This window comes from Mirounga leonina, unplaced genomic scaffold, assembly GCF_011800145.1.
Source record: "Mirounga leonina isolate KUSES-001 unplaced genomic scaffold, KU_Mleo_1.0 Mir_125, whole genome shotgun sequence".
NCBI lineage: Eukaryota > Metazoa > Chordata > Mammalia > Carnivora > Phocidae > Mirounga > Mirounga leonina.
The window spans coordinates 71411330-71433665 of record NW_023270305.1 but is presented as its reverse complement, the minus strand read 5'-3'; the positions used below and the strand labels follow the sequence as shown (position 1 = coordinate 71433665).

The window sequence follows — 22336 nt, the reverse complement described above, 5'->3', positions numbered from 1 at the left end:
CGCCCGCGCACACGCGCCTCCCCGAGGAGAAAGAGGCGGGCGGGCGGGCGCAGAGCACCGCGGCGGCGGCGGCGGCGGCGGCGGCTGCAGCGGGCCGGGCCGCCGGGAGGGAGGGGAGGAGGGGCGGGCGCGGGGAGGGAGGGGGCGAGGCGGCGGCGGCGGCGGCGGCGCGGCGAGCTCGCCGCTCTGTCCTGAGTGTGCCTGCGCGCGAGCCGAGGAGCGGGTGAGTGCGCCGGCCGCTGCCGCCCGCCCGGCGGGCCGGGAGTCGGGGGCGGGGGGCGCGGGGAAGCCCGACCCGGGGGCGGGCAGCAGGCGGGCGGTGGCCGCTCAGGCGCGGCCGGGATGCACCTTGAGCGGCGCCTTTCGTTGCAGCGCGCGGGCGGCCCGAGCCTCGGCGGCGGCGGCGGCGACGGCGGCGGCGCTGACACCTCCCACCATGGACAGCTTCGACTTAGCCTTGCTCCAGGAATGGGACCTCGAGTCGCTGTGGTGAGTCCTGTGCCGGCCGCCTGGGCACGCGGGAGTGGTGAGGGGCGGCCGCGGCGGCCCGCGCGCCCTTACCTGGGCGGGGGGCTCGGAGCGGCGGGCGGCCGTGGGGGTGGGGTGGGTCGGGGGCGCCCGCTCCGCCGGCTCCTTCCTGCCTCCCCCGGGTGGAGGGACGGCCGCCTTCCCGTCTTCTTGCCCCCCTTTCCTGTCCTCTCGCCCGGTGCTGCCCGCCCCAGCCCAGGGGCTGGTGATCTGGGGAGCCGGGGGGCAGAGCGCAGCCATGGAGAGAAAAAGACCCGATTTCTAGAACGTGTCACTAGTGCCTGGGGATCCACCCCTCGGCCCCTAGACCCTCTCACCTCCCTTCGCTTCATTTGCGCCCTCCCTCTTCCCTAAGAGCCTCTGGTTCACACCAGCGACCCCCTGGAGTTGGTGCTGCTGCGAAGTGCCCTTAGAGGATGCTCCAGCCTCCTGCCTGGAGGCGCCGGGTCTGGGCGGCTACATCTTTTCTGTCTCCTACCCGCTCCCACCCGAGATGGAAAGTGAACACCGGGGACAGGGGGCGAGTGTTTCTCCATGCGGGAATTCCAGAGGCCTTGGCCCAGGGAGACTCATTTCCTCGAGGTTCACAGTTCCTTCTTCACACCTCGCCACAGTTGTACTCCTCCTCCTCCTCCCCACCCCGGCGCCCCGCGTGTCCCTTTATTCCACGCTCATAGCTCGTAGCCTGGGGAGCGGACGGCCCCGGGAGCACTCCGGGATCTGTTGCTCCGCGTTCTCACGTTGAGGAGCTGCTGTAGGTAAATCGCCGCTAGAAGCAGTTTAATTCTCGCTGCGGGTTTCTTAAAAATCCCATTGGCTGCTTCGGCATCCCTCTTATTCCCCCCCCCCAACCACCCCCCATCTCCTAAAATGTTTCCAACCAGCCTTATTCAGGTGGTTAAATTACTGCCCGTATATTCCTGGAGGAACTTGTGTTACGTTTAATATTTACGGAAATGAACATCTGCTGGAACAAGCATATTAACTGCACTCTGTTCTGCCTCTGGTAATTTTTTTTTTTTTTTTTTTTTTGCTTTAATTCAGTAAAGAGTTCACATGTGTCTAAAACTGCAAGTGGTGTGCACATGAATATGCAGTGTACAGTTTTAAAGCTAAACTGCTTTAAGATTTATAGATTATATAGATGATATGTGGATTATTTCCAGTGACTTAGGCTTCTAGTGACTTTTATCTTTCTAAAGCCAGGTGTAACAAACTAAACTGGACACAAAGCTCTAGTACATTATTGAGCAGTTTCTTAAAAAAAAAAATGCGATGATGAGTAACTACGCCTTGCTCTGCATAATGCTGGTGCTTATAAAATACACAAAGATGGGCCCTGATGTAATAAAACTTTTATATATTACACTGGAAACTTCAAAGAGCCAGTGTAGAAAGAATATGAAAGATGTTATTACTCTATAAAAGTTGCTAATTACTGTCTTGTTGCTCCTGGGGTTATTTGAGTCTTTCATTTACAGATACCTATTATTTTATAGGTTTACGTTTAGAAATGTTGGTTTCTGGCTCAAATTTAATAGTTTTCTAGATAGAAACTGTGCTTTAAAAATGACTTCTGCTTTTAAAAGACAGTTTTTCAGTCAAAGGGAAGAACTTACTGCTTTGGCATGTTTTTATGGTGCTTGTCAGTTTGCTGATTCAAACTGAAGCCCCCTCATGACTTTTACAAGTAATATTTTGAAATTATCAGCTCTAATCTGTGGGCTTTCCCAGCACAGGATCTAAGCTTTATTTCCCTTTGCATCCTTAGTTGCCAAAATCCTTCGGGTTACCTGGAGCACAGTTATACAATAAATGTCTTGTTGCATTGACTTAAAATTTACATTACCGACAGTACATTTATTCTTTTTTAAAAATGAAAAAAATTAAGCATTTTAAAAAAATTGCTGTACATGCAATCAGCATTTAATCAGTGCATCATTTATCTTTGGCTTATGAAAATGTGCAGGCCTTCTTGCTTACAGTATAGTGGGACAGTTTGGCTTGACTGAGAGAGTGTTTCTAGTTTGCAGATGTAAAATTTACATTTTACAAAAGCTTATGTATTTCTGATAAGTTAAAGATAAACGGTATTTCTTGAGTATGCATTTCTAACATAGACATTTTCTCAGTTTATGGATGAATTTTTGCATATTTTCTAATTCAGTGTTATGGTTTATTTTTAAGTTTATAAGTGATCCAAAATAACTAGCATTTGAGTACTTTCTGTGTGTCAAATGTTTTCTTATCCATTTTTTTCTTATTTGAATCTCATAACAATCCTGGAGGTGGTAAGTAGTAGGAGTCTCATTTTATAGATAAGGAAATGGAGGCTTTGAATGGTAAAAGGACTCTATGAGACCATAAAACAAATGAGAGTAGAATTTTTTTAAAAGGTTTTATTTATTTATTAGAGAGAGAGAGAGCACGCGTGCATAGGGCTGGGGGGAAGGACAGAGGGAGAGGGAAAAGCAGACTCCCACTGGGCAGGGAGCCCTATGTGGGGCTTGATCCCAGGACCCTGAGATTATGACCTGAGCCGAAGGCAGACACTCAACCAGCTGAGCCACCCAGGCACCCCGAGAGCAAAATTTTTAAACTAACATTGCCTGAACGCTTACCATTTACCAGGCACAGTTCTAAGTGCATTATATGTTTTAGCTCATTTAGCCCTCACAACAGCCTTAGGAAACATTATCTGTTACATTTACAGATTGGGAAATTGAGGGTGGGGAAGATCAGGTAACCTGCCCAAGGTCACACATCTAGAAATGGAGGAGCCATATTTGAACCAACCATTAACTTCTCAAAACTCAGTTTTCTGACTCTGAGTCCAGTGCATTTTCGACAGTACTGCAGATGTCTCCCAGTTTATGAGGGCATCTCTGAAGTTAATTATAAAACAAAACCTTGATGGACTGTAAGTTAAGGTTCTGTTAAAATACCAAAGAAAGAGAAGGTCAGAACTCTAAAAGATACTGATCTAAAATTAAAAATCTGAAAAAAAAATACCATGATTTAGCAAACCATGCCTGCCCTACATGAGTTAATGATAAATATCTATAAATTTAAAATAAAGACCACTAAAAACTTATTGTTTTAATTTACCTTAGGAAAACATGTTTCTTTGGAGAGGGTGGGGAAAGGTACAGGTTAATGGCAAAGGAGAATGGTATTTTAATCCCCAATAGTTCTTTCCAGTTGGTAGGCACTGTTTTCCAAAAAAACAAATTGTGGTTTATTAGTTGTGACTGTGGCTTTGAACTAGAGCTAGCTTAGTCTAATGGTCACAGAAAGTGTCCCCAAATGACCGTATAGACAGTATGAAGAGAAAAGCTCGGTATTGTTGAAAAAATCAAGTAATTCAAGAACCATCTCCTCCACTTCCTTGCACCCGCCCCACCCCCACTCTGCCCAAACACCCATACTTATTTTTCAAAGGAGGCCTTCTGAGTCTAAATGGTCCAGATAGTTGTTTCAGCTTTTCCTTTCAGCCTTACTTAAAGTTGAAAAGGGTAACCCTAATTTCTACTTCTAATTTCACTTCCCGTTTCTGGCTTAAAGCAAGAGTTGAACTCTTGGAATAAGGTGAGGGCATTTATTCTGCACCCGGCTCCATAGCTTCATTGGGTAGAGTTGGATCCCAGAAGAGCTGGGGATTCAGTAAGTTTGCAGGGGCAGGTATCCTGAGGAACAGCACCTCTCGTCAACCTCCCACTCTCTTGCCATCTGCTCCTTCCAGTTCTCCACCAGCTTTTGATCAGCTGCTGGACATAGAAACCACTCCTCAGGGCCTTTAAAATAATGACCATCCCTTTTAACAGGCTAACCATTACTTTCATTTGTTCACTTAAATATTAATTGATAATCCTAAGTGTAAGACCTGGTGCTGATTGCTATAAGTAGTACAAAGATGAGTAAACTGTGGGTTGTGCATGTGATTATCTAGTGGGGAATGAGATGAGTATACAAATAAAAAAGGAAGTTTTCAACACTGGCGATTCAGAAGAGAGAAGACCATATTTGGGACTGGGGTGGGTGGTAGCGGAGGGAAAGAGGAAAAATTGAGTTAAAAAAAAAAAAAACTCTTCCATAGAAAAGGTGGCCTTTGAACTAAGCCTCGGAAGATGAATGGGATTTTTACAGATGGTGGGGGTCGGGGTATTGAGAGGACATAGAGGCATCTTGAGCAAAGAAAGAACTTGAACAAAGGCTTTCATGGTGTCTCTGAAAGATCTTTTATGAATCATGGTAGAATTACCTATACCAAGCATTTTAAAGATGCAGAACTTTTGTAATCAGTAGGTAGTTTCAGGGAATGGGAAAAGTTTTCCAAATGAACTTAGACAAAATTGTCTTTAATCTTCCTTATATATAAAACATTTTAGTTATTGGGGAGAAAGTCTATCAAAATACAATAGAAATACTCAGATTTCTCTCGCCACAACCCCCATAGCTTCGCATAAGCCAGAATCCATTTACTTTTGTTCAGATAGGCATTATACTTTATATTTTTTCAAATTGGAACCTTTGAAGTTGTGATAAATGGATTGTTTCATACTTATCAATTTGTTCATTCAGCAACAATTCATAGAGTATTAAGCATTACTATATGGTAGATACTATGGAACAGTGGCTTTCAAATGTTTTAGACCATGACTAATAGTAATAAATCATTTAACATTTAGACACTTTGTGGGTCCACATACATGTAACTGCAACATCTGTCACAAAGTAACACTTACCCTTGCTATGTACGATGCACTTGGATATTTTCTATTCTGTTTCCGTTCTATTTTCCATCTTCCCATGGGTTGAAAACTCCTTGCACCCCCATGTTCCTATGGGGGAGGGGGAGTAAAGCAGAAGCCACACTGGGGTGCTTCCCAGTAATACCTACTGACACATTTGGTCCTCTTTGAATCAAATGCCAGTGGAGATGCCCAGGCCATGGCTTCACTCATGCCTCCTTAGTTAGGCTTCCTGGGCCCTGCATAGGGTCAGAAAACTGCTCCAGATTCCTGACCTTGACCCTCAGGTACCTTGACCCTTTTCCTACAGCCCCGGCAAAGCAAACAGTTCAAGGCCTACCACTATCCCTGTTGTGGGCTCTTGGGGTCAGAGCAGTTCAGTAGAACACAGAAGGCAGGAGGAGCAGTGCACGCAGGGACCCTCCACATGTTCTCTGCAGGGTGACTGGTGGAGAGCAGGCGGGTTGATTGTGCGCATTCTCAGCGGCCCAAGGTGGCTGGATGTTTGGCAGCAGCAGTTCTCTTTGGTTGAACGCCCCAGAGCATACCCAGAGCTCTGGAAAGGCCTCAGCACGTGCGGGGATGAAAACGTTTCTACAAGTGGCTCTCAGGGCTAGGAGCTTGCAGGGGGCTGTGGGCTGCAGCCTGGAAGGGGGCTGGTTGCCTGGGTGCAGGAGGCAAGGAGGTGTCCATGGGAAGCTGTGGAGTGCTGGGGCCAGGGAGCTGAGTGCTGCTCCCATGTGTAAGGAGCCTCAGCCTGACTGTGGGTAGGTGTGTTTTGGAGAAAACCAGGTGGGAAGACCGGCTAATGCACGGTATTGAAGTTGAGGATTCAGGCTTGGCTGGGGGCCACACTGTTACCGGAGAGGATGCACACTGGATGTACAGATGAATTTTAACCACATGCTTTCTGATGACGATGAAGATGAGTATTGTGTGTGGGGAAGTGATTCTTTCCTGTGTTCCAGATTCTCTTTGGTGAAAATGTAGGAGGGTTATAAAATGCTCGGTATCTATTTTGGGAGAATGTCCCTGTGAACCGGAATGGGTCTAATCAATGACACTTTAGATGTAGCAACTTGTATGAGGCCCTTTGGCATAATATTGGTTAGCATAGCAGTCAAATTAGGAAAAAAAAATCTCAAAAGGAATGCAAGATTTTTTGTGTATAAATGGAATTTAAACCTGGAATAAGTTTGCTTGTTTAAATTTTCTTCATTTTGAAAATAAAGCTGTGGTAGTAAAATCAAGGCCATAAAAGACTATTTTAATATCATTTAATGGTAACATAACATTTCCTTGTTTTATTTCAAAGTGAAATCCATAAAACTTATTTTAAATATTGCCCGTTTTCTTTTGTCTGGGAATTTAATTGAGGTTTCTGAATTCAGCTGGCTCCAACCTTGCTTTCTGTTTGGCCCTGGGCAGCTCACGATTTTTCTCATTTCCTATTCTCAGTCTTGGTTTAATCACTTATAAAATGACAGCACTTATACTGGCCTACCTCATAAGGTTGTGATGTTAAGTAATAAAAGTGTCAATTGCTTTGTGAATGCCAAATGTAGTTCTTTTAATACCCTTTGCTTCCTTAAAAAGTCTCTTTATCATAAACAAGGAAGGATACAGAAAGGCCACGTTGGGTCAGGTCATCCATCTGGTACAGAGTTCTGTCCCTGGCAGTGGGATCCAGGGACGTTTAGAGTGGAGGTTGGTAGTGTTTCTTAGCTGTATATCATAGTCTAGCAGACAAATACACCCTCACTTGTGGTTGTACTACTAACATATGTAGATATATTAACCATTACATAATCTTTGATGTTTCACTGAGAATGTATTGAATTACCACCCATTACATCAAATGACTTCATTTGGCACTGTGGGTCTCATTAAATTATGTCAGGCTAATCATAATTTAGTTTCAATAGAAACAAAATACACAGTTATTACCAGGGTAAGAGGACACCACACCATTCAAGACACGAAATGGGTTTAGTCTATGGAAACTAACCCCTGGGGACATGATAGGGGCCCTGGAAGGGTTGAAGGAGTTTCACGGCGAAGGGGCCCTCGAGATGGTCTGGGTTGTTTCAGAGCACCGGTAAGATCAGGGGGTGTGAGAGTGTCTAAAGGGGATGTGACCCGGCTAAAGGGGATGTGACCCGGCTGTCTCGGAGGGTAACAATTAATTCCCTGTCTGTAGGAGGCAGTAGATGCCCTGCCAACTGCTCTGTAGAAAATGATTCCTGGGTCAGGGGACCAGCAGCAGTAAGTTATCTGAGTTCTTCCACCTTTAAAATCTGTGCTCATTCCCATTGTAGGAGAGCAGGAATCAAAGAGTGCAGGAGTCATTAATTTTCTCTTGTGTATTTTTTCCCTTTGTAATTTCTCCACTCACATGTGGAGGACGGCATAGAGGGTACTTAAACTTCTTCACATAATTTCTCCCCAGGGGGCTCATTGTTAGCTGAGGTAAACAAAAAGAACTGTAATTTGAAGACCACTAACATAACAACTCAGCTTAGAGTTATGTGTTACCTTGATGCTGAAGATAATTTTAATTTTCCTTTTTTATGGACAGGAAATTAGTTTTCAGAAATCCTCTGGAGTGCTGTAATATGAGTCTGGTGGTCTTGGTTAAATTTTTGTTGTCATACCTCTACTGTTTACCTGAGTTATGAAGTGACAGAACAAATTTTCTATCAATGTTCATTGAAATGTTAATTAGTTACCTGGCAGTTTAGATAGAAAAAGCCTTTAGCGGATCATCACTGATTCTGGGAAATAATCTGTTTTTATTTTCCAGTTTCAGGATATATTTGTTCTTTCTATACAGTGTATCTTGAGAAAGCAAAGACCCAGGGCTTAGAAAACTATTTTGAGAACATAGGTCAGTGTACTTAATTATCACCCAGGCCAGTGCTTCTCAGACATTAATGTGCCTTCAGATAACTTAGGGATCTTGACAAAATATACATTATGATTTAATAGGTCCATGATGACCCTATGATTCTGCATTTCTAACCAGCTCCCTGGTAAACTGCTGGTCCACAGACCAAACTTTGAGTAGTGAGAACAAAACTTTCTTTAAAAAGAAGCTTTTAAAATACTGCATTTTCTTCTCTTTATTTGGGGGGGTAGTTGCATAATAACATTACAATTCCATAATGCTCCGAAGTTACATTGAGATGCAGCATTTGTTTTATTTTCGTGGGTCTTTCTAATACAATTTTGATGAGTGAGGGGGTGGTTCATTGTATCCTAGTGGGGATACAGTGGTAAATAAACATAAAAGCCTGAGTAAACAAAGTTTGTAATAAATAGGCTAATCACTATTTACAGCTTTACAGTTCTGGTCAGTCCTTCGAAGGCCAGGTCCTTTTGTGTCAGGAGCGAATACTCAGAGTAACTGGATACCAGGTCTTCCAGGCACTCCTGGATTTGTCGGGGAATCGCCTAGTCCTTCCTGTAGGTGCCCAGGACTCAGACCAAATGTCTGCATTCTCTCCCAGCCACTCTCTCTTTTGGGTAGGAACTGGGGAGGTAGGGTGCTGAGGGGAAGGGAGGTGGCATTGGGGTGGGGGGGGCGGGGAGAGGGGCAGCTGTTTGCAGAATGACTGCACTACCCTGTGGCCATAGCTGCACATTGCAACTTGCCTCAAGTCCTGGGAGGAATCAAAACTCAAGCTCCAAGGGGGACGAAGGGCAAGTCTCAGGCACCTCGGGTGGGAGCCTTCTCTCCCAGGGCTGCCAGCTACCCTCTCCCTCAGCCCTGACCACAGAGTGCCCTGGGTCCATCAGGTGGTCAGACAGAGCTGCAGTTTCCGGGTTTAATTGCCAGTCCTATTTCATTAGAAGAATAAGTGCAGATAGGAATAATTATGTGAGTAAATACAGCACAGTTGACTTTGAATGTGCTGTGAGACTGGCAGGAAGTTTATTTACTTTATCTTCTTAATGAGGGTTTGTGTGTGTGTGTGTGTGTGCACGTGCACACGTGCACATTTCCATTCTCTGAAATGGCATAGGAGACTGTTGCTGATAAGAGCAAGCCACACTGGGTTTAAACAATTGTGACTATGTCAGAGTTGGAAAAGAAAGCTGGCTTTTCAGGAATAATAGTGATCAGTTCAAATCCTGCAGTCTTGGGATGCATGGGAACCTGCAGAGGAAGTGCTCGGGATGGCTTTTAGCCCATTATTTGTGGCAAGACTCCTTATTTCTACTTTGGTGGTGATGGTGCTGCTGTATACAGCATAATCCATTATGCTGTCTAATTGTGTTTAATAATTTCTTGTAATTATTCCACTAATTTAACTTTTCTTTCAGATTGGGAGGAGGGGAGAGAAACTATTTCCCTCAAGCATGAAGATAGGTCAGGCCCATAATAAGGAAGGCAAGTGTTTGGTATTGCTTTGGTTTGTACTAATATTACCAAATTAATATATTTTCTTTTACAGAAGAGAAAACACTATTTATTGGCTATTAATATATGGTACAAATAGCAGAATAGTCAGGTGATTTAGACAACTCTGAGAAAAAAAAAAAAAAGGACTCTCAGAGTCAGGGGTTTGCTCTGTTGGGTCTTAAGAAGAAACACCCAAGAGTTCCTTAAGAACAAAAAAGCAACTGATGATGGTCAGCTAAATTCTGAACTTTGGTTACATTATTCAGGCTTTTGGCCTTGACTGAGAAGACAGGCCACCGGTATGGCCCTTCCTTGCTTGCTCCATTTTATACAAACCATATTCCATGGCAGGGAGCCCACTGGTGTCATTTTTCAGAATTGCCGAGCAGGAAAATGCTGTTGGAGTTTGAGGATGTTACCTCAGGCTAAGAGGCATGTATCTTCACGGGCCACGGACTCTGCAGCTCACTAAAATAGAGGCTTGGGATTTGGAGTGTTTTGGTCCTTCCATTTTCTGGAATGTCCTGCCAGCTCTTCTCATGGTCTACAGTGGTGGTGGAAATGAGGACTTACCTGATGGGAAGGTGGGACCCTTTGAGCAAAATATATGAGTTGTCTGTTGTCCTGAGGAAATAGGTAGTAGCATCAGTAGTAAGGGGAAAACCATAGTATTCCAACTGACATCTATATGTAATAGCCTCCTCTTTTTGACGTAAAATCAAATGGTTTAATAGTTTACTGTGGTATACCAGTTGTACCTCTGGCTGTGTAACTCTGTAGGATGAAGCCTCTGACCTGGCCTATATTGTCTGGGCTGGGGTTAGGGTGATGCAGATAAAGTCCGTGCTGTGTCTCAACACCAGACACATCTGCTGCTGCAGGATATTCAGAGCTCAGGACAGATGTTGTGTGCAGAGCCTGCTGAGTCCTCAGAAGTGTGTCCGCGTATAGGACAGGGCTGCTCAGCTGGTGCCACATGGACTCTCCTATTTCTGTTCCTTTCATTGAAGATGGGTCCTTCTTCAGAATATGGCGTGGCTTCTCCTGAGAACTAAATCTTTTAGGTGACTTTCCTTTAGAGTGTTTTTTGTTTTGTTTTGTTTTTAATAAGTAGAGTTTAATCTTTGAGTGTGAGTGGGCTACCTGAGAAAGGTCTGTTGTGGGAAACCTGGCCTATTTAACCTGTTACCTAGCCACCCTCTCCCCCCTCAACTTGAATGAATACTCTAAGGCTGAGTTAACAAGTTCTCAGTATGGAAATTAAATATTTATAGTCTAAAAAGGAAGTATGGTATTTTAGTTTCTAATATTTAGGTAGATAATTAGTTACATAAATTAGTTTCTATTCTTTTCCTTACTCTTATCCCTCAGCAGGACAAAAGTAATATTTTAAAGTCCTAAAATATCATATACAGTAATGTAACACAGTATGGATGCTTTAAGCTGCTCTTTGTAACTTTCTTCCTCTAGATTTATAGGTTTCTGGGTTGAGATGAACAACCACTTATTGAACCAGACACAGAAAGTGAATAGATCACTTCTCCAGCCTTTGATGTGTTTATGCTTTAGCCTGGAGCAGATTATTTCAAATAATCTCAGTAGAGTTTTTATATGCTCTAATAGGGAATCCTGTGGAGTACATAAAAGGGCACCCTTTCCAGTGTGGAGTTTTAGGGAAGATTCCTGGAGAAAATTATATCTGAGTTTTACAGGATGAAGAGGAGTTAGGCTGGGAGTAGGGGGAATGTGGGTAGATACAATAGTGTAAAGGGTAAGAAAAGGCAAAAAGGTGAAAAATAGCATGTTGTGAACAGTGATGAATTCAAGTAAGTTGCAGGTCTGAAGCATTCAAGATAAGGAATAGTAGGGGAGGAATGGGGCAGGTGTGGGGGGGAGGATCCCTGGGAGCCAAGCCTTGGAAGGCCTTGCTTGGCATTCCAAGGAGCTTGAACATTTTCCAGTAGGTGATAGCCTGTTATTGAGGACCTTGAGCAGGGAAATAAAATGGTCACATTTGCATTTTATCATTATTTCTAGAAGGCATTGTCCATGGATGATTCTGGTGGCTGTAAGGATCAGGAGGTCAGTCAGGGAGTTGATGGCTGCCAAGATGAGGCCAATGAGGATGGAGGGGAGGGGAGGCAGGGGAGAGGTATTTAGGTGATTATATGGGCAGAACTTGGTGACTGAGTGGAGTGATAGAGGAATGAGGGAGGATGAAGGACCAAAGATGCTTTTAGAATATTTAGCTCGTGTGATGAGGTAGGGAATATAAGAGGAGGAGCAAGCTGAATGGGGAAAGATGAAGTGGTTAGATTTAAATATGTTGCATTTGAAGTGCCTTGGGCCATCCAGGTAGAATTGCCTGTAGAACGTTTACAGGCAAGGTTAAGGTTAGGTTAAGGTTAGGACAGAAATAAAGATTTGGGAGTTACCTGCATACAGGTGCTGATGAGAGCTGTGAGATTGGACAAGATTATCCAGGAAGAGGGGAGAGAATGAGAATTAAGCTGAGGACACAGAGGGGCAGTGGGAGGGAAAGCAGCCCTTGAAGGAGGTTGAATACAAATAGTTGGAGAGGTAGGAGACCACAAGAAAGTGGGGTCCCCCCAGGTCAACTGCTTTTAGAGTAGTCACTTAACATGAGAAGGTTGAAGTGGTTGATGGGGTGGCAGTGGGGGTGCAAGAATGAATGGGAAGTGGGGAAGTAGAGATTCTGAGCTGAAAGATGGGGCAAATGGATGGAGGCATGTCTCAGAGAAGGAAGTGGGCGGGCTGGGCCAGGCCCAGAGGAAGAGGACGAGCATGTGGGTGGTTATAGATGTAGATACGTTGGGCGTGGTGGAGACTTTTAAACAAATACCTGTGAGAAGTGGAAGTTTTGGGGCATGGAACCATAGAGAAGAAGATAGTATCAACTATTAGACTCTAAAATGTAAATAATAAATGTTTCATAGATAGTTTTGAATAAGTGACTAATGAATGAAAAGTCTGCATACACCACTTTAGCATAAATCTATGTCACACCATCTGTAATTTAATTAGAGTGTTTTTAAAAGTAATTTTGATTCGGAAGTAATTGGATGAAGCTCTGTAGCCAGGAAAAAATCTGTAGACTTTTCTAACTGAGGACTGTTTAAGTGGATTTTTAAAAAGACTGACAGAGTGAGGTGCCCCAGGATGGTCTTCTGACATTAATGGCTCTGTCTCCTGAGAAGGACACTTAGCCCATCTGGCCTCAGGGATTCTTAGGTTTTCTTGTATGTAAGAAAGTGTAGTGAACCCCTTACATGTATCATATCTCATTTAATCTTCATAACCTGTGAGTAGCTTCTGTTATTCTTTATTTTATATCAAGAGCAGGAAATAAAGGTGCAAAATAACTTAATCCAAAGCCCCACCACTACTGTGTACAGAGCTGGGGTTTTAGTCCAGGCGGTCTGGCTCCAGTCCTCACATGTAGCCACCAGCACCAGTGACAGAATCAAAGGGCATGAGTTCCGAGGCTCCTTCCAACCTTAAAATATTTGTGATTTCATATGTATATGTTTATAGTTTCTAGCAGATACAGTGCAATACATATGGAAAAACATCTTAATATTTAGTTTGAACTTTTTAACTCAGAAGGAATAATATATCATGTCCAAGTTGTGTATTTTGGACTAGAATTCCAATTAAACAGGTTTTACTGTGCAAAGATTGTAATTCATTGCCATTTTAGCTACTAGTTGTCAGTGTTTAAAATGTATAAAAATACATTGTCTATATGTTTTCTTTTACTTATTTGTATACTCGTAAAACCACTACTTTGACAAGTTTAATGGATGAAGAAAATGATAACAACTGTTCACCACAGCTGGTCAAATCCACCATAACCCCTAAATGTAACTTTATTAATAATGATAACGACGGTGCAGCAATAAAATGAGTACAAGTACCTTATGAAGGTAATCTGAAATTGTGTGTGAGGTGACTCTTTTTTATGTAGATTATCTTACAATTTCCTTTTAGTTTCTACAGAAAGACAGACTATCTCTTCTAGCTATAGGATTGATTCTATAAAAAGTGTTGCTTTGATGATAGAAAGAGTAAATGGGCTTAATTTATGTCACAAGCACTTCAGGGGAAGTAAAATTAATAGATTCTTGGCGTAAGGAATGGTGACATATTGAAACAGATGACAAAGATGAGTTTAAATGTGTAAAAATCCTCGAGTATAAGACAAATTAGACTTTAAGGTAGGTTAAAAATCCACTTGGTGACAAAATTCCAGAAAGACACCATCTGGTAATGGGAAGGCCAAGGGGTTTGGAACCAGCATGCAGTGGGTTCAGATTATGACTGTGCCATTTTCTAGTTAAGCAAGTAACTGAATCTTCCTGAGCCCGTTTCCTCCTGTATAAAATGGAGATCATGCCTGTGCCATGATGTGTCATGAAGATTAAATGAGATAATATACCCAGGTAGCCTGGCACGTAGTGGAGCCTCAGAATATGGTAACTTTATTATTAATTCCTTATTCTTTTCTCATGGTTACTTAATGTTTTTGTTAGCAATTGTATTCAATGGCTGTATCCATTCTGTTGATTAAAACATATTTAGAAGCATTTATGTGAGTCACTCAGTTTGTATCTTTTTAAAAAATTGATATATTTTTTTCCAGGTCTGGGCTTGTGTTTATTTAATGACTACAGATGAGAATAGAAGATAGTCTAATACTTTCTTCCACTGAGAGCAGAAATATTTTCTTGTGACTTCACAATCCTATTTAGTGTTAGTATAAAGATCCCTATGTATGTGCTAAGAAACACCTATTTTTTAAAAAAAATTATATGCATTTCCATTAAAAGAAAAACCAAGGAAAACAGAGAACTTGAAAATTGATGAAGCAGTTATATTATTGAAATGTTTAGGTAGACTTAGGAGCAATGACTTTGGATAGTCCCAGGGACAAAATTTCTAGTAATTTTTCACCTGTACCAAACTGAATTCTTTCTACCATTTCAGATGGATGACTGTACCTTGACAGTCTCTACTTTGATCCATCCCCATATGATTGCTCCCCAGTTTCAGACTTAGAATGACCTCAGATTCTCCAGCTGGATGACAGCCCATTGCAGTCTGTGCAGTGAACCTAAGTGATGTATTCATCGTTTCTGTAGACTTCGGATTTGGGTGCTTTCTGTTCTCTTGATTCCCTTCTCTTATCAGTGCATTAATTGCTGCTCTAGAACATAGGATAGCTTTACCTCAGATTACTTGATTCTGGCAAACCAAGATGAGTCATTACATATTTCTTTCAGACTGAATTGTGAAATCAACATTCCCTAAAGCTTGTTTATGACATCCCTCAGGTTTGTCTACTTACAGATAAATTAAAATGACAGAGTGGTTTAAATGCTAGGATTGTAGTTTGCATTAGTCAGCTTTTGTCAGGCGATGCTGTGGGAATAACCCCTAGATCTCAGTGGCTTACAATCTCAAAGTGTGATTCTTACCCATATTATGTGGTACTTGAAGGTCAGCTGTGCCCTGGTGTGCCTTTTTCATTCTAGGACTTAGGCTGACAAGAGTATACCTTTTTTGGAACATGCCATCCTCTCAGTGGAGGGAATGAAAGAGCTTTTGCTGTCTGTGGCATATGTCATATGGCTCCCATTTCATTGGCCTAATCAGTCATGAGCCCAAGCCTGACATCAGTAGGAAAGGCAAATACCCCCCTTTTATAAAACAGTAGTACCAGTCACTTGGCCACCAACAGGGATGCATATCCTCCTAAAGGGAGGCAGTGAAAAATTGAAAACAGTGATATAGTCTACTGTGCAGGTCATCAGTATTTTGTTGTTGTTGCTATTGTTAGTCAGTATTTTTAAATTAAAGGAAAATAGTAAGATTTGAAAAAGATCTTCCTGAATTATCTGGTAGCGTGTTCTTTTATATTACAGAATTTTTCTGTCTTTTGGCCCATGGTTTTCCTTTTCCTGGAATTTATCACCTTTTTTGAATTTTCATTGCAGAAAGGGGGGCTGATGAAAAAAGTTGGTGAAATGCATTCACCCAAAGAGCCAAAGTTTCCATGTTATCAGCTTTACAATAATAGGGAAATTATTTTTGAAAGCCATGTGTTTACTTAATATTTCATTTTTAAGCAATTTGCCTTTATCATATACAGTAGAATACTATTATTCAATTATTATGTCCAGGTTCTTAAATTAATGACTTGACTTTGCCACTTAATAATTAGAATCAAATTGTGAATGAAGAGTAAATAAATAGGCAATGCCTAATATCAGGCAACAAACTATCTGATTTATAGGAAAAGAAAAGCTGCATTAATGTTTTCTTTAACTGAAGCTTTGCTTATGACTTGAGTCTGGTTTTGATTTTTGTTTAGAACAAATTTAAACAACAAAAGATGTGGTAACCTACAAATACAGAGGGAATGATAACTGATCATTGATGTGAGTGAATGAATGAGTGTTTATTGATGTCCTGAAGGTAAAGGGTATGAAAGGAATTTCTTGGCACTTAGCAGGACCTCTCAGAGTTTAGGCTTACTCTTGGTTCACTTTACACCTTACAGATTTTAGAGCAGGCTGTGTCTGTATTCAAGTCTTCAGAAAAGAAACAGTGTAATACTTTTCTGAAACAATGAAAAATCTTCCTTTGTGTGTATGTACAGTTTGTGTTACCTAAGAAGCGTGTTCAATATTATTGGAATGAGATACCACTTTTATGTTAATTCTAATGAAATTGAAGAAGGGAACAGTCCACACCAATATTGTGAAGTGTTTAATGGTGTTTAAAATCTCTGGGAGACTGGGCCAAAGTAAGAATATAAACTAAATAACTGAAAATGTAGTCATTACTTTCTAGTTTGTATGAGCACCAAGATGCAATATTTTGAACTAATTGCAACTGCTATAAAGTACTTTGAGGAAAACCCATTAGAAGAAAAGTAAAACCTGAACAGATTAGTGTTCTTTAGTGAGCCTGGCAGAATTTCTTTTGTTGCTTCACAATCTTTTCTATTTCTTTATCACTTCACTTTCTTGGCTCTATAAACAAAGTATCTTTCCCTCCACATTTTCCAGAACTGTGTGTATACCAGGAAACATTTCTCTTAACCAAATATTATAGATAGTCTTGAAAGCCAAAATAAATTCTGAATTTTATATTCTACATCTCAGGTTGAGATTAATGAAATTAAAAGAGCAAGCTTTTCAGTTGCTAGTATTTAGTGATGGGATCATGGTCCCTGATATTTTTACTTTCTTATTGTATATTGATCTTGTATCCTGCAACCTTGCTGAATGGATTCATTAGTCCTAATTGTGTGTGTGTGTATGTATGTGTGTGTATTCTTTAGGATTTTATATGTGCAAGATCATATTATCTGTTAATAGAGATAGTTTTGCTTCTTCCTTTCTGATTTGGATACCTTTTATTCCTTTTTCTTGCCCAATTGGCATGTTAGAATGTTTAGTACTATGTTGAATAGCAATGGTGAGAGTAGACATTCTTTCTTTGCTTATTATTCCTGTCTTGGGGGAAAGCATTCAGTCTTTCACTATTAAGTATGATACTGTTTGTGGGTTTTCGTGGATGCCTTTTAACAGGTTGAAGAAGTACGTCTTTCTATTTCTAGTTAGTTAAGTGTTTTTTATCATGAAAGAGTGTTTGATTTTGTCAAAGGCTTTTGACATCTATGGAGGCAACCATGTGGGTGCTGTTTCTTATTCTATTTATGTGGTCTATTATGTTGACTGATTCTCGTATGTTGTACCAGCCTTGCATGTCTGGAATATTTCACGTGGTCATGGTATATAATCCTTTTGCATGTTGCTGGATTCATTTTGCCAGTATTTTGATGAATAACTTACTTTTTGGGAAGACTTTCTGTCAGTTTATTCTTTGATACTGGAAACTCATGAACACTGGAGAGCAAAATAAAGGAACGTGACTTTCCCGGGACTTGGTCCCATGGAAATATAGAAACTTCATTTCTGCACATACTCCGAATACTGTCCTTTAAGTGATTGATAATCAAACTTCAAAATACGCTTACCTGAGTACTCAAGTTCAGACACTTATATAGTGGTTATCTAAAGAATTTTACCTTGGTGTATGCTTAAAAATTCCCACATAATGTTATTTCTTATATGACATGTTCAGATTTTAGGTCCTGACCCTGTGGAAGTCACTTAAATTTTTCTTCTTAGCTTAATTTCCTAATCAGTAGGCAGAATTAGGAGGAACAAATAAAATATAGTATGTGAATATGCTCATAAAATATTACATAATATGGTAAGATACAATTATTTATATTTATATAAGCAGGTAAATATAATTACTTAGCACAGGGACACAAATTCAAATAACTTTAGGGGCCAAAGAGACCCAGTAAATATCTGAAGCAGTTACATAATTGGATGTGATGGGGCCTGTGGCCAGTTGGAAACTTTGCAACCTTGCTTCAGTACACTCAAATTCAAAGGAAAACAAATAAAATAAAACGAACGAAGCGAACTCAAATCCCCACTGTCCTGGCCAGACATCACACATCTGCCTCCTCTCTGTGACACCCTAATTCAGCGATAGAATGTGAAGACCTGGGGTCTCATTCCAGTTCCACCACTGAGAAAGTTCTTTGTTTTTTTTTTTTTTTTAAGATTTTATTTATTTGAGAGAGAGAAAGCATGAAAGGGGGAAGGGTCAGTGGGAGAAGCAGACTCCCCGCTGAGGAGGGAGCCTGATGTGGGACTCGATCCCAGGACTCCAGGATCAGGACCTGAGCTGAAGGCAGTCGCTTAACCAACTGAGCCACCCAGGCGCCCCACCAGTGAGAAAGTTCTTAACCTCTCCTAGGATTCTTTTTCTCATTTGTAAAATGCAGTTGATGTATGCCTTGCCTGCCTCCAAGGGCTGTTGTGAGAGGCTTAAGGGGAGTAACATGTGAAAATGACTCGAAAACTATTCAAGCCTATATCAATGTAAGGAATATTGTTGTTTCTTAGTTTCTGTAAATCTTAACTTTCCAATGATGACACTTCCTTGTTAAAAAGGTTTCATAGCCAGGGGTGCCTGGGTGGCTCAGTTGTTAGGCGTCTGCCTTCGGCTCAGGTCATGATTCCAGGTCCTGGGATCGAGCCCCGCATCGGGCTCCCTGCTCGGCGGGAAGCCTGCTTCTCCCTCTCCCACTCCCCTTGCTTGTGTTCCCTCTCTCGCTGTCTCTCTCTCTATATCAAATAAATAAGTAAAATCTTTAAAAAAAAAAAAAAGGTTTCATAGCCAGACAGTGGGAAACTCAAAAGGCCAGCTAGAAAAGCCTCCTTTCAATAGAGTAAGCTTGGTAACAGATGTAAACCAGCATCTGCATAAAATTTGCCAAATAGCCATTCAGCAGTATCTGTGGCTCAGCTTGCCAGTTCTCCTCAGCCAGCAGGACACAGTCATAGAAACTCATGATCCTAAGTTTATTGAGCTCCTACTAAGTGGGGAAGCACTGTGTTAGCTTGGAAACATGGAAGAGTAATGTGGCCCCTGCTTTGAAGAAGCATGAAGTCTTGGTTGGCGAGCTATGAAATAGCTCTAGAATCTGGACTCATAGGCTATTAGGTTGTCTGGAAGGAGACCTGGAGGTCATCTATCCAGCCATTTCCCTCGTTTTACAGCAGAGAACACTGATACCTATAACTAAATGTTAATATCTATCTGGTAGACCAGGTGTTCTCAAATCTAGCTGCTTCCCAGAATCACGTGGGGATACAGTCTCTGGGGTGGGGTACCAGGAGTTCATACTGAAGTACAAAAGATCACAGCCCTGGAGGATTCTGGCAGACCCATTTTGCTTAATAGATTTGGGAATGGTACCAGTCAGGTTGTTAGTGGTTTTGGAATTTAGGGTTTAGGGAGTTCATTGAAAGGCTGAGAAAGGGCCTGATGGGGGGTTTTCATGTTGCAGTAATGGGTGGGTAAGATTGAGGTGACCAAGACTTTGGGTGAGGGTATGGAATTGGGGATTGGCATGGCCAGGGTGATGAGCAAGATGTTTTACATCATGAGTCTCTCTTGGATAGCAAGGTGCTATAGGAGATTTCATACATTCGCTTTGAAAAAGAGCTATGACATGCTCAAGACAACCTGATAGTCACTTGGACTTTTTTTTTTTTTTTTTTGGTGAAGGTTTTAAGAAAGTATTTGATTGCATTACAGGTAATTCTACAGTCCTAAGCATTTTTTTCCTAGTTTATTATTAATATCATGGTTAGTATCTTCATTGCCTTCCCCAAATTGTTTTGAGATAGACATTGATAAATTTGTATGCTCCTTTCCTGTATTTCTTGGGAATAAAGTAATTGATATGAAGTATGCTAATAAATACGTCTGGATGAAGTGTACTATAGACAACCAGTAAAGACATTAACACTTATAAACTATTCTTTGTTGAAAATAATTTTATTCTCTCAAGAAAGTGAGTTATCTCTATGGTATTTTAAATATTATTAAGATACATGAAGCTATCTACATAGCTACATAGTCTTCATGATAAATAAATAAATGTACTCAACCAGTGTGTATAAGACACCACGCAATTTCCTTTTTGTAAAATGTCTGTCCACTTTATATTTACATATATAGTAATTTTATAGTTATGCATTCTGTATGCATTTTATAGTTTCATTCATTCCACTGTCAAAATGTTAAACAATTTGTTTTTGTACAGGAACAATTCTCCCTAGTCTGTGAGTTGGTTGAAGGCAGTAACAACATAGTAGTGATTAAAAGCATGGACTCTGAACCAGATGATCTGAGTTCTTTACCCCTGCTTTGTTGCTTGCTAACTATGAATAACTCTATTTTGTCAGCTGTGAAGTCTGGAGAAAAATAATACCTATCACAAAGGATTGGTGTCAGGATTAAAGGAGTTAATCTGTGTAAAGTGCTTTAAAGTTATCTAGTTAATGCCCCTCATTTTATATATTGAGGAATTGAGGGCTTATTCTAAGAACTTACTCAAGATCATTAAGAAATAAGAACCTGGACCAGAACCCAAACGACCTGATTCCCAGGCTAGGTGAGAAGGGAAGAAAGTTGCTTCTCTCTGTGTTGTCACTTGGTCTGGCTCTCTGAGTTCCTCTGGCCCTCCTTCCCACGCACACCCCCTCCCTCAATTCTCCTCTCTCTTCTCGATCCCATTCTTCCTCTTTAGCCTTGTAAAGTGGATTCTAAACCTGGAGGTCAGGGAAACCCCTAAGGTCATATGCACATTTTTCTTTTTCTTTTTTCTCTTTATCTTTTCTGAGAAGAGAGCCTACAGAGAGCCTGCATTAGACTCCCCAAAGCAACTGTGACCCTACTTCCCTGAGTGTGGAAGCGGCTCTAGGAGGAGCCGGTTTCCATTATGAGCAGAAGCCCAGGTGGTGCTGGAGAAGACTAAGAACCGTATTCCTTTGTTAGTGTTTCCAGCTGCAGAGGAAGGAGTGGGCACTAATAGGGCTGCTGGGCAGAGCCTTTCTGCCAGGCAAAAGTGATTTTATCGGGAAGACACTGCCGCATTTCTTCATGACTGCGTGAACAAGTGGGAGGCTTGGAGTCCTACAGCCAGAACATAAAGACAATGCAGGTCATGGTTTGGAAAGTAAGCCCGTAAGAACTCAGAGCCAATAGGGCATGCTCTTCCTCTGTGACTTGGTTTTGGCACGGCTTAGATTTGCCTTCATGGAACATGAGCTGATTGACCTGGACTTTCTCACAGCCATGCATACCTGCTGAAAGAAAAATTCTGCTGCTCTGTGTTCAAATAAAATGAAGGGACCATTGTTGTATATAAGGACTTAGGAATTCAAATGCATTATGATGTTAGAACCATTTTACAAGAATGCATATGCCATTGTATCCCAAGGGCTTTTCAAGTTGATTGTTGTTTGACTTATCCTGCACATTAGTACTCAATGATAAAATCGCAACCAGATAGCTTCACATGTCCCTTTTGTAGCTATAAGGTAGCCCAAGACTTTTCTCTTCATTATGCAATATTCAGATTTATCATACAGCAGCTCTAACGTAACTGATGGCAAGGCACTTCTTGTTGCAGTGGCAGGATCACGGACTTTTTAGTATCGTCTGGCTAGACACCAAGAGTTGAGAAGTGAGCCAGTTCTTCCCTGGCAGTTAGGTGGAAAACAGGCTATGTTGGGGGCATTGAGTTAAGCATGGCCAGACAGGAGGGCTTTATCAGGGTAACATTCTTTTACCAAGTATGTGTGATAAAGCCAGGGTTAGGCTTTGGGAATTTGGGTCTGGCCTATATTTAGCATCCAGAAACCACTATGGGGCTGTCATTGGTTAGGAGTTTCCAGTCACAGTTCTTATTGAAGTTAGGTAATTTAGGCATATAGGACAGCAGTGTACTGTTTGTTCTAGAGTTTGTTAGTTCGTTCATCCATTCATTCATTAGTTCATATTTCAACATGTCTCAGTTTTTCCTGACATTAGGTTTACTTGTAGGACATTTTTACAAGGATCTGAATAATTTTTGAGATCATGAGAGAAACTCATGATGAAAAATTAAAATTAGGAAAACATTAGAGGGCTTATATACTTTCACAAACCCTCTTAAAAAGCTTTCCAAAACAATAGACATTAAAAA

The 22336-nt window shown here is 41.5% G+C and overlaps 1 protein-coding gene across 1 annotated transcript in view; it reads left to right on the top strand.

The window, feature by feature from the left end:
- The first annotated feature begins 388 nt into the window (after positions 1 to 388).
- Positions 389 to 22336, top strand: part of AFF3 (AF4/FMR2 family member 3) — a 523007-nt gene continuing 501059 nt past the window's right edge. Inside the window, exon 1 of the mRNA XM_035001779.1 lies at positions 389 to 489. Coding sequence (XP_034857670.1) covers positions 437 to 489 — 53 coding nt within the window. The 5' untranslated portion in view covers positions 389 to 436. The remainder of the gene's footprint in view (positions 490 to 22336) is intronic.